This window comes from Onychostoma macrolepis, chromosome 16, assembly GCF_012432095.1.
Source record: "Onychostoma macrolepis isolate SWU-2019 chromosome 16, ASM1243209v1, whole genome shotgun sequence".
Taxonomy (NCBI): domain Eukaryota; kingdom Metazoa; phylum Chordata; class Actinopteri; order Cypriniformes; family Cyprinidae; genus Onychostoma; species Onychostoma macrolepis.
The window spans coordinates 20,439,417-20,451,165 of NC_081170.1; the positions used below are offsets into that span (position 1 = coordinate 20,439,417).

The window sequence follows — 11,749 nt, forward strand, 5'->3', positions numbered from 1 at the left end:
CAACTTGTTTTTGCAGCAGGATGAGGACGGGAGAGTGGGTACGGCAGCTTTGGGTGGAGTTGGCAGTAAGGGCGGGCGTTCAGGTAAACGACCGAGGCCCCCTCGAATGAGTGACAGCCAGGAAGGCAAGATCAAGCTGGCATTTTTCGTTGCTCTCATAGGCGTGACTCTGATGGTACTTGGCATGGGCACAGAGTTCTGGGTGGAGCTATCCCAGCCAAAACACTTCAGGAACAACCAGACGTGTGAGATGGCACATTACGGCCTATGGAAATCATGTGTTCGCACGCTATGGGTGTCAGATATTGACCCAGAGAGAGAGAGCTGTGGACCTGCAGAACTGCCTGGAGGTGAGAGTACACACTCACACACCCACTGTCTATATTCACAGCAGAATACTACCATACTTCTCTCACTGCAGATTTTCTGTACGCATAACATCTGGAACACCTGCTGCATACTGTATCCCACAATGCAGTGCTCTTTGTACTTTGTGCTGTGATTTTTAACATGTGTTTCTTGACTTGACTCGGTATTCAAATGCATAGTTAAGTCTCTTTTGCTAATCAAAGCAAAAGTACAGTAAAAATTATTAGTTTTCTGTTTACCTAGTCTTTAGTGTCACGCGTTCCTTCATTCTAAAATCATTCTAATAAACTGATTTGGTTCTCACTTATTATCAGTTATTACTTCCTACAAGAATAAATAAACAGCACAACATTGATAATTATTTATTATATAAATATTTGTTGAGCAGCAAATCAGCATATTACAATGATTTCTGAAGGATCATGTGACACTGAAGACTGGAGTAATGACTGCTGAAAATTCAGCTTTGCTTTAGAGGAATAAATTAAATAAAAAAAATGGAAAACAGTAATTTTTTAATTTTATCTATTTTTTTAAAAGTTATATTTATGGGAGTTTTATTGGGACAGGAAAGCATTGGGTGGAGAGAGGGTTGTAGCTCTAACCACAAGGCTATTGGCGCCGACAGTAATTTTTGATTTTAATAATTGATAAAATATTACTGTTTTTATTAATAGCATAAGAATTTTTTTAAGTTGTTTTTTTGGGCCTTTACGCCTTTTTTAAATTTTGGATAGGACAGTAGAGTTGCGACAGGAAAGCATTGGGTGGAGAGAGGGGAGCAGGATCGGCAAAGGACCTTCGAATTCGGGCCGCCGTGAGCGCAGTTGTGCTGTATGTCGACGCACTAACCACGAGGCTATTGGCACCGACAAGAAATTTATTTTAAATAAATAAATGTTTGTTTATTTAGAATTTCTGACGAGTAATACATGCTACCAGTATACAGATATCTTTTTTGATGAATTTTTTTGATATATGAATGTCTTTTTTGGATAATATATAATTATTATTAGTTATTAATATAAAAATGCGATTTTAAAATGCAAAAACGTTTTATTTCCATGATATGATAATTGTACGCTACTTGATAAATTAAACATGCAGCATAATGAGATCATAGACAAAAATGTAGAATAATTCTGTTAAAAGCATTTCTTGTTGCATAATGCATCGTTTCACACACTATTTTGAAAAATTTGCACAGTGTAGTATTCAGTAGGCAGTATGATAGTTTTCTATTCTGAATGTAGTCACCATATTACAGTGTGTCATTTGTTTGGTTCCCGGGGAAACTGGAGGCTGAAATCATGAGATAAAAATACAAAATAAGGAAACAAAGAAATTATATGATTTACTAAATGAATTACCACAAAATAATTTATTAAGAGTTTTTTAGGCTTTAACCATTTAATTTATTATTTGTTTATCATGTATTGTTGGAAATCTGAGCACATTATACAGCATAGTATATTTCCGGGCATACATACATGTAGGTATCTGGGTTAGCAGGAGGAGCAGATCATGAATAATTATTTTTTAAAGACGCAAAGCAGCATTCAGCTCACAAACAGTCAAACCGTGATGTTATTTATGACTTGACTTTTTGAGACGCAGCAATGGCTGCTTAGTTTACCGTGTTCTGGTTTGGGATATTCATCTTACCGCTCATATAACAACACGCATGAACAGAGAGCCAGGGAGTTTCTTTTGTAAGGCCCAGAGGACTGTGATGATGTCTCTTGTAACAGTGCCACTGGTCCGACTGCCAGCTCTGTTAAGGAACAGTTCCACTCTCTACTTGAACCTGTCATAACAGATCATTACATGACGCCCCTTTAGCTGAGACTGCAGAATAGCAACTTTTGGGCCAATTTTTTTCTGGCAAAGTGGGCAAGATTTAGCCAATCCAGAAAAAATGCAACTAGTTTCTGCATCGATCGATATATTACATACTGATAATGATAACAAAAATGTCTTAATAGTTTGATGCTGGAACCCTGTCATTATATATAGATGCCTTGATTTCATTCTCAGTTATGACTTCTATGATGCATTTTTAAGGGATCTGTTTAATATTACATTACCAGCTCTATGCTAATCATATCTAGTGCAGCTCACAGCAGTGACCTTATTTGACTCTGTGTGTATGTGCGAATACATGTATTTAAATTAGGCTATCAAAATAATTTAGTACAGTTATTATACATTTATTATTTATACATTAGTATTTTTAAATCAATGTAAATATACAACACATTTAAATTATTTTATTTGTCTAATTATAAAATGAAATTATATATATTAGTGCTGTCAAACGATTAATTTTGTTTACATAATATATGTATGTGTACTGTTTATTTATTATGTATATATAAATACACACATTCAGTATATATTTTGAAGATATTTACATGTATATACATTTATATTATTATATTTCATATTATATATATATATATATATATATATGTGTATGTATGTGTGTGTGTGTGTGTGTGTGTGTGTTTCATATATAAACATAACAAATTTTTCTTAAATGCATGCATGTGTTTGTATTTATATATACATAATAAATATACACAGTACACACTCATATTATGTAAACAAAAACTTTTATTTTGGATGCGATTAATCGTTTGACCACTAATATATTAGTATATTAATATATTATATATATATATGATTTTTCATACCATATTGTAAGGTGCCTTTTAACTTCTTTTAACTGTTTAAAATGTGACTTTCATAGGGAGATATGCTAGAAAAGACACAAAATGATTAAAAACATAATGATTAAAAATCAGCATGGTTGGGCAATTCAAGCATGTGTTCTATGTGACCCTGAATCAGCTTTGAACGAATTGACAAAATATGGATTACTGTGGACTGTAGGTCAGGGATTGGTTTATGTGCACTGATGTGAAAATAAAACAAACAATATATTGACTTCTAAAGACACTTTATGTATGTGTAGTTAAAGCTTACAATGATAAGCTTATATTTGTATATGCAATTATTTGTGACTAAATCAATTGAGTAATCAGAATATAATCGATTTAAAAAATATTAAAGAATATAAAAAGCATATAAAGTCTCCAAAATGAAAAAGAAAATATTTATATTAGCTTTTGTATGATTAGATTTTTTAATTTATTGATCTTTTAATCAATTAGGAGCTGTAGGACTATAAAAAAAAAAAATCAACCAATTGTAATCAATTAGGACTATAAAAATTTGTAGTGGACACAGATTGTTTTTAATTATGGGAAAGTTCTGGGAAAAAAGACTCTGTGTGGTGGGTCACAGTTAAAGCGGAAATGTCAGTCATTTTGCGCATGGATAAACTGCAATCTGACTGCTGCCCGGTTTCGAGTCTAAATATAGAGGACATGAGTGAAAAATCTGGAAATATAAGACAACAGACAAGCTGCAGAGGACAAGAGAGAGTGAATGTGGATTTGATGTTGTATATATTAACCTGAGTCTGTTCTCTTTTCCTTGTTCTGCCCTTCATCCTCTCTTTCCATCTGCCTCACTCTCGTTCCCTCCCTCTCCATCTGCCTCGCTCTCTCTGTCTCTCTTGTTCTTTCAGTGCCATATGTGAGAGGGCTGCTCTGTGTCCTCGGCACATTAATACACAATGACCCTCACAGGGCTTACAGCAGAAAGCTCAAGTGCCTTTTTCTGTTTTTCTGCCTGATCTTTATTCTTCACCTTCACTGTCTCATTCTTCTCTCTCACTGTCTCATTTTTCACCCTCAGAATCAAACTGCACATTCTTTAAATTCTACACTTCTGGAGAGAATGCTGTCATATTTAAGAAAACGACAGAAAAAAGTAAGTTCTTCCTGTATACTCTGCCCTCTTATCTTTCTGCTGTCTGTGTGCTCTCTCGTCTATTCATTCTCTTTCCACGCTATTTCTCTCATTGAAAACCAGTCATGTGTTTCTGTCTCCTCCCCTGCTCCATGTCTCTCAGCATCTCATACTGTGTACATGCACAAGAATGCATCATAATTGATCTCTCTTTCTTGTTTCACTTATTTCAAGTGCATTGGCATGATTATTGAATACCCCAACAAAATATATGCCGAAAAGTATCTGGACGCCCTGAGGTTCAAAGGTATTCACTCTTAAAAAAATAAAGGTTCTAAAAGCAGGTTTTCGCAGGGATGCCATAAAAGAACGATTTTCGGTTCCCCAAATAACCTTTCAGTGACCAGCTCTAAAAAATAATAATTTTTCTAAGTGTGAAAAACATTTTAATAATCTAAAGATGGTTTTTCCACTATAAAGAACCTTTTGGAAAGGTTCCATGGATGTTAAAAGTTTCTTCATGGAACCATCAATGCCAATAAAGAAGCTTTATTTTTAAGAGTATGCCAAAAAAAAAAAAAAAACTTCTGTCATCATTTACTCTCCATTTTGTTCTGTATGACTTTTTTTCTCCTGTGGAACCAAAAGAAGACATTGTGAAGAATGTACTGCTAATTTTTTGGTCCTCTGAATTCTTATAGCTTTGTGTAAAAAACAGACTGAAATACAAGTTAATATTCACTAAAAATCTCAACATTATCTCTGTATAAAACAGATCCAGATCATTTTGATTTTTGATTAAACAATTGGTATACCACTGGTATTGTGAACTGGATCAACAGATTCGCTGAAATGATCTGGCTCAAATGATCAATTGGTTGATGAATCAGGTATCGCTACTTCTCTTCAAGCATGCCGGAGACCTACAAGACGTGTCAAGATTTTTAGTGAATAATGACTCTATTTTCAGTCTGTTGCTCACATGAAGCTCATGTCTTGGAATATAGCTCACATTTTATGATACAATAGTGTTCCTGTATCTCCACTGGTAGACCATAATGCTAGCCACATAAAAATGATTTACTGCTTAAAATCCAGATTGAACCTCATTGAACAACTTTGGGATAAACTGGAATGCTGAAAGTGTGCCAGATCCCACTGGCCAAAATTGGTCCCTGACCTCACTAATGCACTTCGGTCTGAATGGGAGCAAATCCCTTCAGCCATGTTCCAGCGTCAAGTGGAAAGCCTTCCCAGAAGAGTGCAGGGCCATTAATTTTTATAATTAAATGCTCAACAAACACAGCAGGTTTTAGTTGCCCACATATGTTTGCCTATATTGTTTAACGATGGAGAATTATGTGTTAGAACAAATATGACTCATTGCTTGCTTTGTTTCTCTCTTAGGTTTGCATATAGCAGGTGCAATGTTGGCTTTGTTGAGTTTGTTTCTGATGATCATGGGCTCTGTGTGTATCACTATGTCTCTCAGTAAGAGTGTGCCCTTCTTCCTCAAGCCTGCTACCATCTGCTTCGTCTTCTCAGGTACCTCTTAAAACACCTCATACCTGCATTCGGTGACTTTAAAAACACACCAGCACCATCCAGCTGCACTAAATCTGAAGTAGTTGTGGAGGAGGCTCAAATTTATTGACACGTCATACGAGTCAATGTTCTGGGCTTAATGGGGGATTGGCAATGGTCAAGCGCACTGTGTCCCATTGCTGACATTCTGAACTTAAACCTCAACCATCTCAATGTCAGGCATCTCAAAAAATACAGATGGCTGTATTTCAGGTCACTTCACTAATCATGTGTAACCACTTATATTTAATGTGAGTTTGAGGTATACCATATGAAAACATTGGAGAAAAACATTCCTAATGTACTCACGGTGAAGTTCTCTTTTGTTATTCTCTTAGGGTGAGAGAGTGGTGAGAAAGCAGCTGTTAAGAAAGCATCTGATCATATCCATATGGATAAGTTTGTACCAGCTTTGCAATTCGGCACTCCAGTCAAGTCATGTCACATTTATTTATACAGCACTAAAATAGTTTGCTTTAAAGTCAGCAATTTGCAACATGGAAAAAAAAAAAAAAAACTGTCAGTGTCGCTTCCAATTAAAATTACAACCTCAATTGTTTACTATAAAGCAGTTCTTCAGTGTGTTCCATGTTTTCACTCACGTCTGACATCAACTAAGTGGACTTATGAGTCATTTAAAAAGAATCATGAAAAAAGCCTCAGACTCACTCGAGTGTTTACACATTTGAATCAGACTCGAGTTGATTATTGTTGAATCGTTGCTAACTTCATAAGTAACTCTCTCACTGAATTGCAAGTCTTGGAAGTGAACAAGAACATGCTACCACGAAGTGTACTTAACTTGACTTAATTAAAAATAGAGATTTGTTGGAATCAATTAATAACGGCATTCTAAGAAAATATTTAAATATTGTAAACAAAAAATTTAACAGTTTGCATCAGTTTTTGAGTTTTGAAATAATGTAAATAACAAACTTAATTTTTAAGCTGTTTCAACTAATTTCAGCAATTGATTGGTGGCTTTTTCAGTTCAACCCCAGTAACCACAAAAAAAACAAAAAACATTTTAAATGTCAGACATAACATTAGCACAAACAGGTCTTTGCCAGTCCGTTTTTTAGTTGAACATTTCATTGTTACTTCAAAAATCACTTAATAGAAATTTCCAGGTACACTTAAAATGAAGTCGATGTAACAATCAGAATTATTTTGTCAACAGAGCTCATCAAAGCGGAAACTTAAAATATTTAATTAAATCATTAAATTAGTATTCATTAACTTGCAACCATGCATTTAAGTTGTAATGGGTCTCCTGATTTTCTTTTTAATCATTGTTTAGCATATGAGATCCGTAAAGTTTTAATTTTTATTTAAACGGCCACAAATATTCTTCCAAAATGCAGTGATAGTTTTTTTTTAACAAAAATACAGTAAGGATCACTATAGGAACAGTATCAAATTGGAACTTATGTACATTAAATGTATCTATATAACTTAAAGGGGTCATATGATGTGATTTCAAGTTTTCCTTTGAAGTTTTCTCTTTGGAGTGTTACAAGCTGTTCATACATAGATAAGATCCCTAAAGTTGCAAAGACTAAAGTCTCAAACCCAAAGAGATATTCTTTATAAAAGTTAAGACTTGTCCACGCCCTCCTAAAAGGGCTCATTTAAACACACCCCCACATGTCTACGTCACGGTGTGGGAAGATTTGCATGACACCGCCCAAATGTATACGCAAAGAGAGAGGGCACGATTTTTATTCTCGCTGTAGTATTGTTGCTGCCGCCGGCGCCATGTCCTGGAGACACTGTGTTTCGTTGTGAAAGTACTTTGTTTGGGCTTCCAAAAGAGGACACAACTAGAAATCAGTGGTTAAGTTGTATTTACAACACTGTTCCAGAACAGTTCAACCCAAATATTAGAGTATCTGCAGTGCATTTTACGGAGGACTATTTCCTGAACCTGGGAGAGTAGCCTCCAATGCTGGCTTCCACAAAAGCTGTTTCTATAAAGTGGGGCAATTCCAACTTTGCAAGGACAGTCTGGCGCTTCTGACTCGCAGCCTGTTAAGTAATTCATATTTAAAGAATTTGCCGCTGACTATTCAAACGCGAGTTTTGAGCAGTGTAGAGTAGCGCTTGTTTGTCGTTTCTCCGATCACAAATGCAGACATGGTAATGTTTACGCGCGGCGTAAAAAGACAGTATAAGTCATTATAATCAGTAATTATGTCCCCACTGGATGCAACAAATGTCTCGTTTATAATGGGTTTTATTATTTTGGTCGCTTCGCGCCGGGAAACGCCATCACAATACGATAAGATTATTTCCGTCACACGCTCGAGGTATTCGGCCAGTGCACTGGATAGCTGGCCAATCAGAGCACGCCTTGCTTCTCAGAACAGTGAGATTTGTAAAAATTGGAACTTTTCAGAAAGGCGGAGCATAGAGGAGCAACAATAATGTACAGTATGTTGAAAATAATGTGTTTTTTGAACCTTAAGCCACATAAACACATTTCATTACACTAAATACACAAAATAATGTTCTTTTTAGCAACGTCATATGACCCCTTTAAACTGTCAGCATATAGTGACCGCAGTTACAAGCCAAAGTAGGAAGCTATGTACTGTGAAGCGCTTCTGAAAAAATCTTTGAGCAATTTTGTAATTTACCAACTACAGATGTAATTCTGCTCCTGAATGTTTCACATTGAATTCAAATAGGTGAACCGTTCCTTTAAATAAAATGACCTTTCATCTCCACTTTCCCCAGGTATCCTGGTCCTCTTGTCCATCATAATTTTCCACCAGTCTGTGCTGGCGTTGTTGGCAAGCGATCACAGTATCCCTCTCCATCACGAGTTGTCCTGGTCAGTGGCGTGTCTTGGCTCGGCTGGGGCCATTCTCATTTTTGGAGGGCTTATGTTCCTGTTGCTTTCCCTCCCCTACAACCCCCTGGAGAAATGTTTTCGTCAGCAGAGCAGTAGTGATGCCTAGCTGTCAGAGGACTGCCAGCGAGTTAAGTAGCACAAGATCTTTTATACTCTTATGCTGTTTGTGGAGATTAACTGATGTTATAAAGGACTCTCAAAAGCTAATGTTTTGCAATAACTAGCATTAGTTTGCTCATCGATTAAGATTATAGACCTTAATGCTCATACACCGACTCTGAAATTTGAACTAATATTTCTATGATGGTTATGTACATAAAATCAGTGACCAACAGATCTGTTTACTGTCTTGAAAGGCTTCATTTACACAACATGCTGTGCTATTATGTGTTGTCCCTTTATCTGCATTTGTATAAGAAAACTTATTAAACTTATTTGATTACTAGGCATATAATACTGATTTATCAGGTATCTGTGGGTTGAAAGTGTTTTTTTTTTTTTTAAATAGGCCATCCTATCAATGCTAAAGGCCTGTTCAAGAAAGAAAACTATATTAGTGTCAGATAACATTGTTTATTATAAGAGGACACTGCATTTCTTTTTTTTTTTTGCCTGCGGTTTTTGCCTAAATACTAGAGGTCTTTAAAGTTGAATGGATTCTGATTGGCCATCAGCGCTTTTATCATTCATCAGCTAGAAAAAAAAAACAATTCTGAAAATGATTCCAGCAATATTGTTCCTCTGTGGCATTTTCATTATAGCTGTGGTGTGGACTTCTCATTTCTCATATAATTAAAATGATTATTAAAACTTTACAGTTGTAGTTACCATTATAGTTATTGTCTTTGATGCAAACAGGCCTTTTAGAATTATTTCAACTGAAAACCAGCTTTCAGTGTTGATTTATACTAGCAAGTGATGCCTTAAAATTGGCAGGTAAGCTTCATTGACCAGAATTATGTTTATGGTGAAGCTGGTTGACCAGATTAACTAGTCTTGCTTGTTGTAAAACCAAATGGGAACATCAGCACACTAGCATCACAACATAAGCCTGGTGACCAGCTACAGCGATCCCAAAAAGTAACAGTAAATGCTACTTGGTTTGGTTATTAGCTATAATTGGGATCACTTTATAATGATCTTTTCTGCTTGGTTTTCAATGAACAAAGTCATCAGCAGACTGGATATCATAGATTTCAGTGCATAGATTTAATGGGATGGTTTATTATTTATTTATATAAATGTAAAACGATGCTTAATACTATACATATGAAACGGATGCGTTTATAAAAATGATGTACGAAATTGATTGATGTGCATGATATGGACCCATTGTCGAGCCACATTTCTATGTAAATACTGTGTGTTTATATTGTACTCCAGCTTTTCTTTAGACACATCCCTTATCCCTATACTGAAGACCCTGTCCTTCACTGAACTTTCTTTCATGTCTGTTCTTCACTTGGTTGTTTGTCACTCTCTATTCGTCACGCTCTTTCTCGTTCACTAGATTTGCTTGAGGATTAAATCTCTTTCACCTAAGACAGTCTCCTGTACTCCTTCCCTCACTTGTTTCCTAATCTCACTCCTTCTCTTTTGCAATTTGCTCGGTCTAAAATTAGCGCATTGCTCATCTAAGCACATCATGTAGAAGTGGATGAGAAATATTATCCTAGAATGTCAACTATGCCCCCCCTCGACGTTCTTGACGATGTTGATGGCTCTTGGGTGTCTCCGAGGGTTTGGGTGGAGCTGCGTCTGCCGTCCCATTCCTCCCCTCCCACCCGAGTGTTTGTGAATGCAGTGCCAGTACATTTGGGAAGTGAGGAAAGGTCTGAGCCTCAGTAATCTGTGTGTCTTTCGGCCAGTCTAACTAAAGCCTCCATCCCGTGCGTAACAATCTGGATCTCCGCAAACCGCAGAAATGACAGGTGGCGAGCATGCTCCTGGAGCAACCGTCTCAACATGTCTTACAGCGAGCTTATTACTGGCCCATTTAATTTGGTGAATCTGTAGCATAAGAGCATGTGGGCTGATCAGATGATGGGGGGTGCAGGAGTAGGGAAATTGGAGCTGTAGGTTGACACTCAAGCCAGAGGTCTGCTTGTGTATATATAGCCCTTTAATAGTGCCTGTCAGACTAGCAGGCTGTTCTTTCACTTTTTATGTGTACGAGTGCATGGGGGGGGGGAATAAAACAGGATCTGCTCATGCAGTTTTATTAATTGTTGGTCGGGACCGAAATGAGTGCACTTTTGTGGGTTGGTACAATAAAACCCTCTAGACAGTCCTCCAATAGTGAGAAAGTGATGGCCTGCCCATCTGGAAATCAGGAAAAAAAAAAAAAAGGTCAATATTCATTTACCCAAATTATACACAGTGAATGGTAAAATTCAAATATGATTCTGCAAAATATCTAGATTTCATCTGTTAAAAGGAATGTTTTTTAAAATTCTTTTTATTTTTTCTAATTTAGTTTTTTTTTAAGCTGATTATTAGAACAGTGGTTCTTAACCTTTTTGACTCAAAGGCCCCCTGTTGTTTACATGACTTTTCCAGCTGTTTGTGATTTACATAAGGATAAGGATCCCCCCCCCCCACACACACAATTTCTACCCAATAAAGTATGTTAGTGTTTGACGTAACTACAAAAAAATGATATTCATTGATATTGAAAACATTCATAGATTTTTAAGATTTTATTAATTTTATGTGACATTTACCTCATATAAAGAGTCTTAAGAGTCTTGGTTCTTCAAAGGGAAAAAAAAGTTGTTGAGGGGTGAATTCAAATAAGAAACATCTTGATTGTTTTGCCTTATTTTAAATTAGTTTAAGGCATCTTGAGGCCTCGTTGAAAATTTGCTGAGGCCCCCTAGCGGGCCCCGGCCTCTGGTTGAGAACCACTGAATTGGAAGTTTATGGAAGCCCGTTTTGTCCTCAGAGTAAAAAAAAGATAATGGTGACTTTATTTTCACAGAATTTTGACTTTCTTTGTAACTTTGTCATTTTTTTTTTTTTTGTATTTTGAACTATATCTCACAATTACCTATCTGTATTTTTTACTGTGAGATGGAAACATGCTTCCATGAAAGTTCATCTTGGTAATCTTTTATGGAT

At 36.2% G+C, this 11,749-nt stretch overlaps 1 protein-coding gene across 1 annotated transcript; it reads left to right on the forward strand.

Moving 5' to 3' along the window:
* Positions 1–20: 20 nt before the first annotated feature.
* On the forward strand, positions 21–10,171 carry cacng6b (calcium channel, voltage-dependent, gamma subunit 6b). Its single transcript, XM_058747961.1, has 6 exons — positions 21–83; positions 195–350; positions 4,135–4,209; positions 4,423–4,495; positions 5,596–5,733; positions 8,512–10,171. The coding sequence occupies exons 1-6, from the start codon at positions 21–23 to the stop codon at positions 8,733–8,735; spliced, it is 729 nt and encodes a 242-aa protein (XP_058603944.1). The 3' UTR covers positions 8,736–10,171.
* Positions 10,172–11,749: the final 1,578 nt, after the last annotated feature.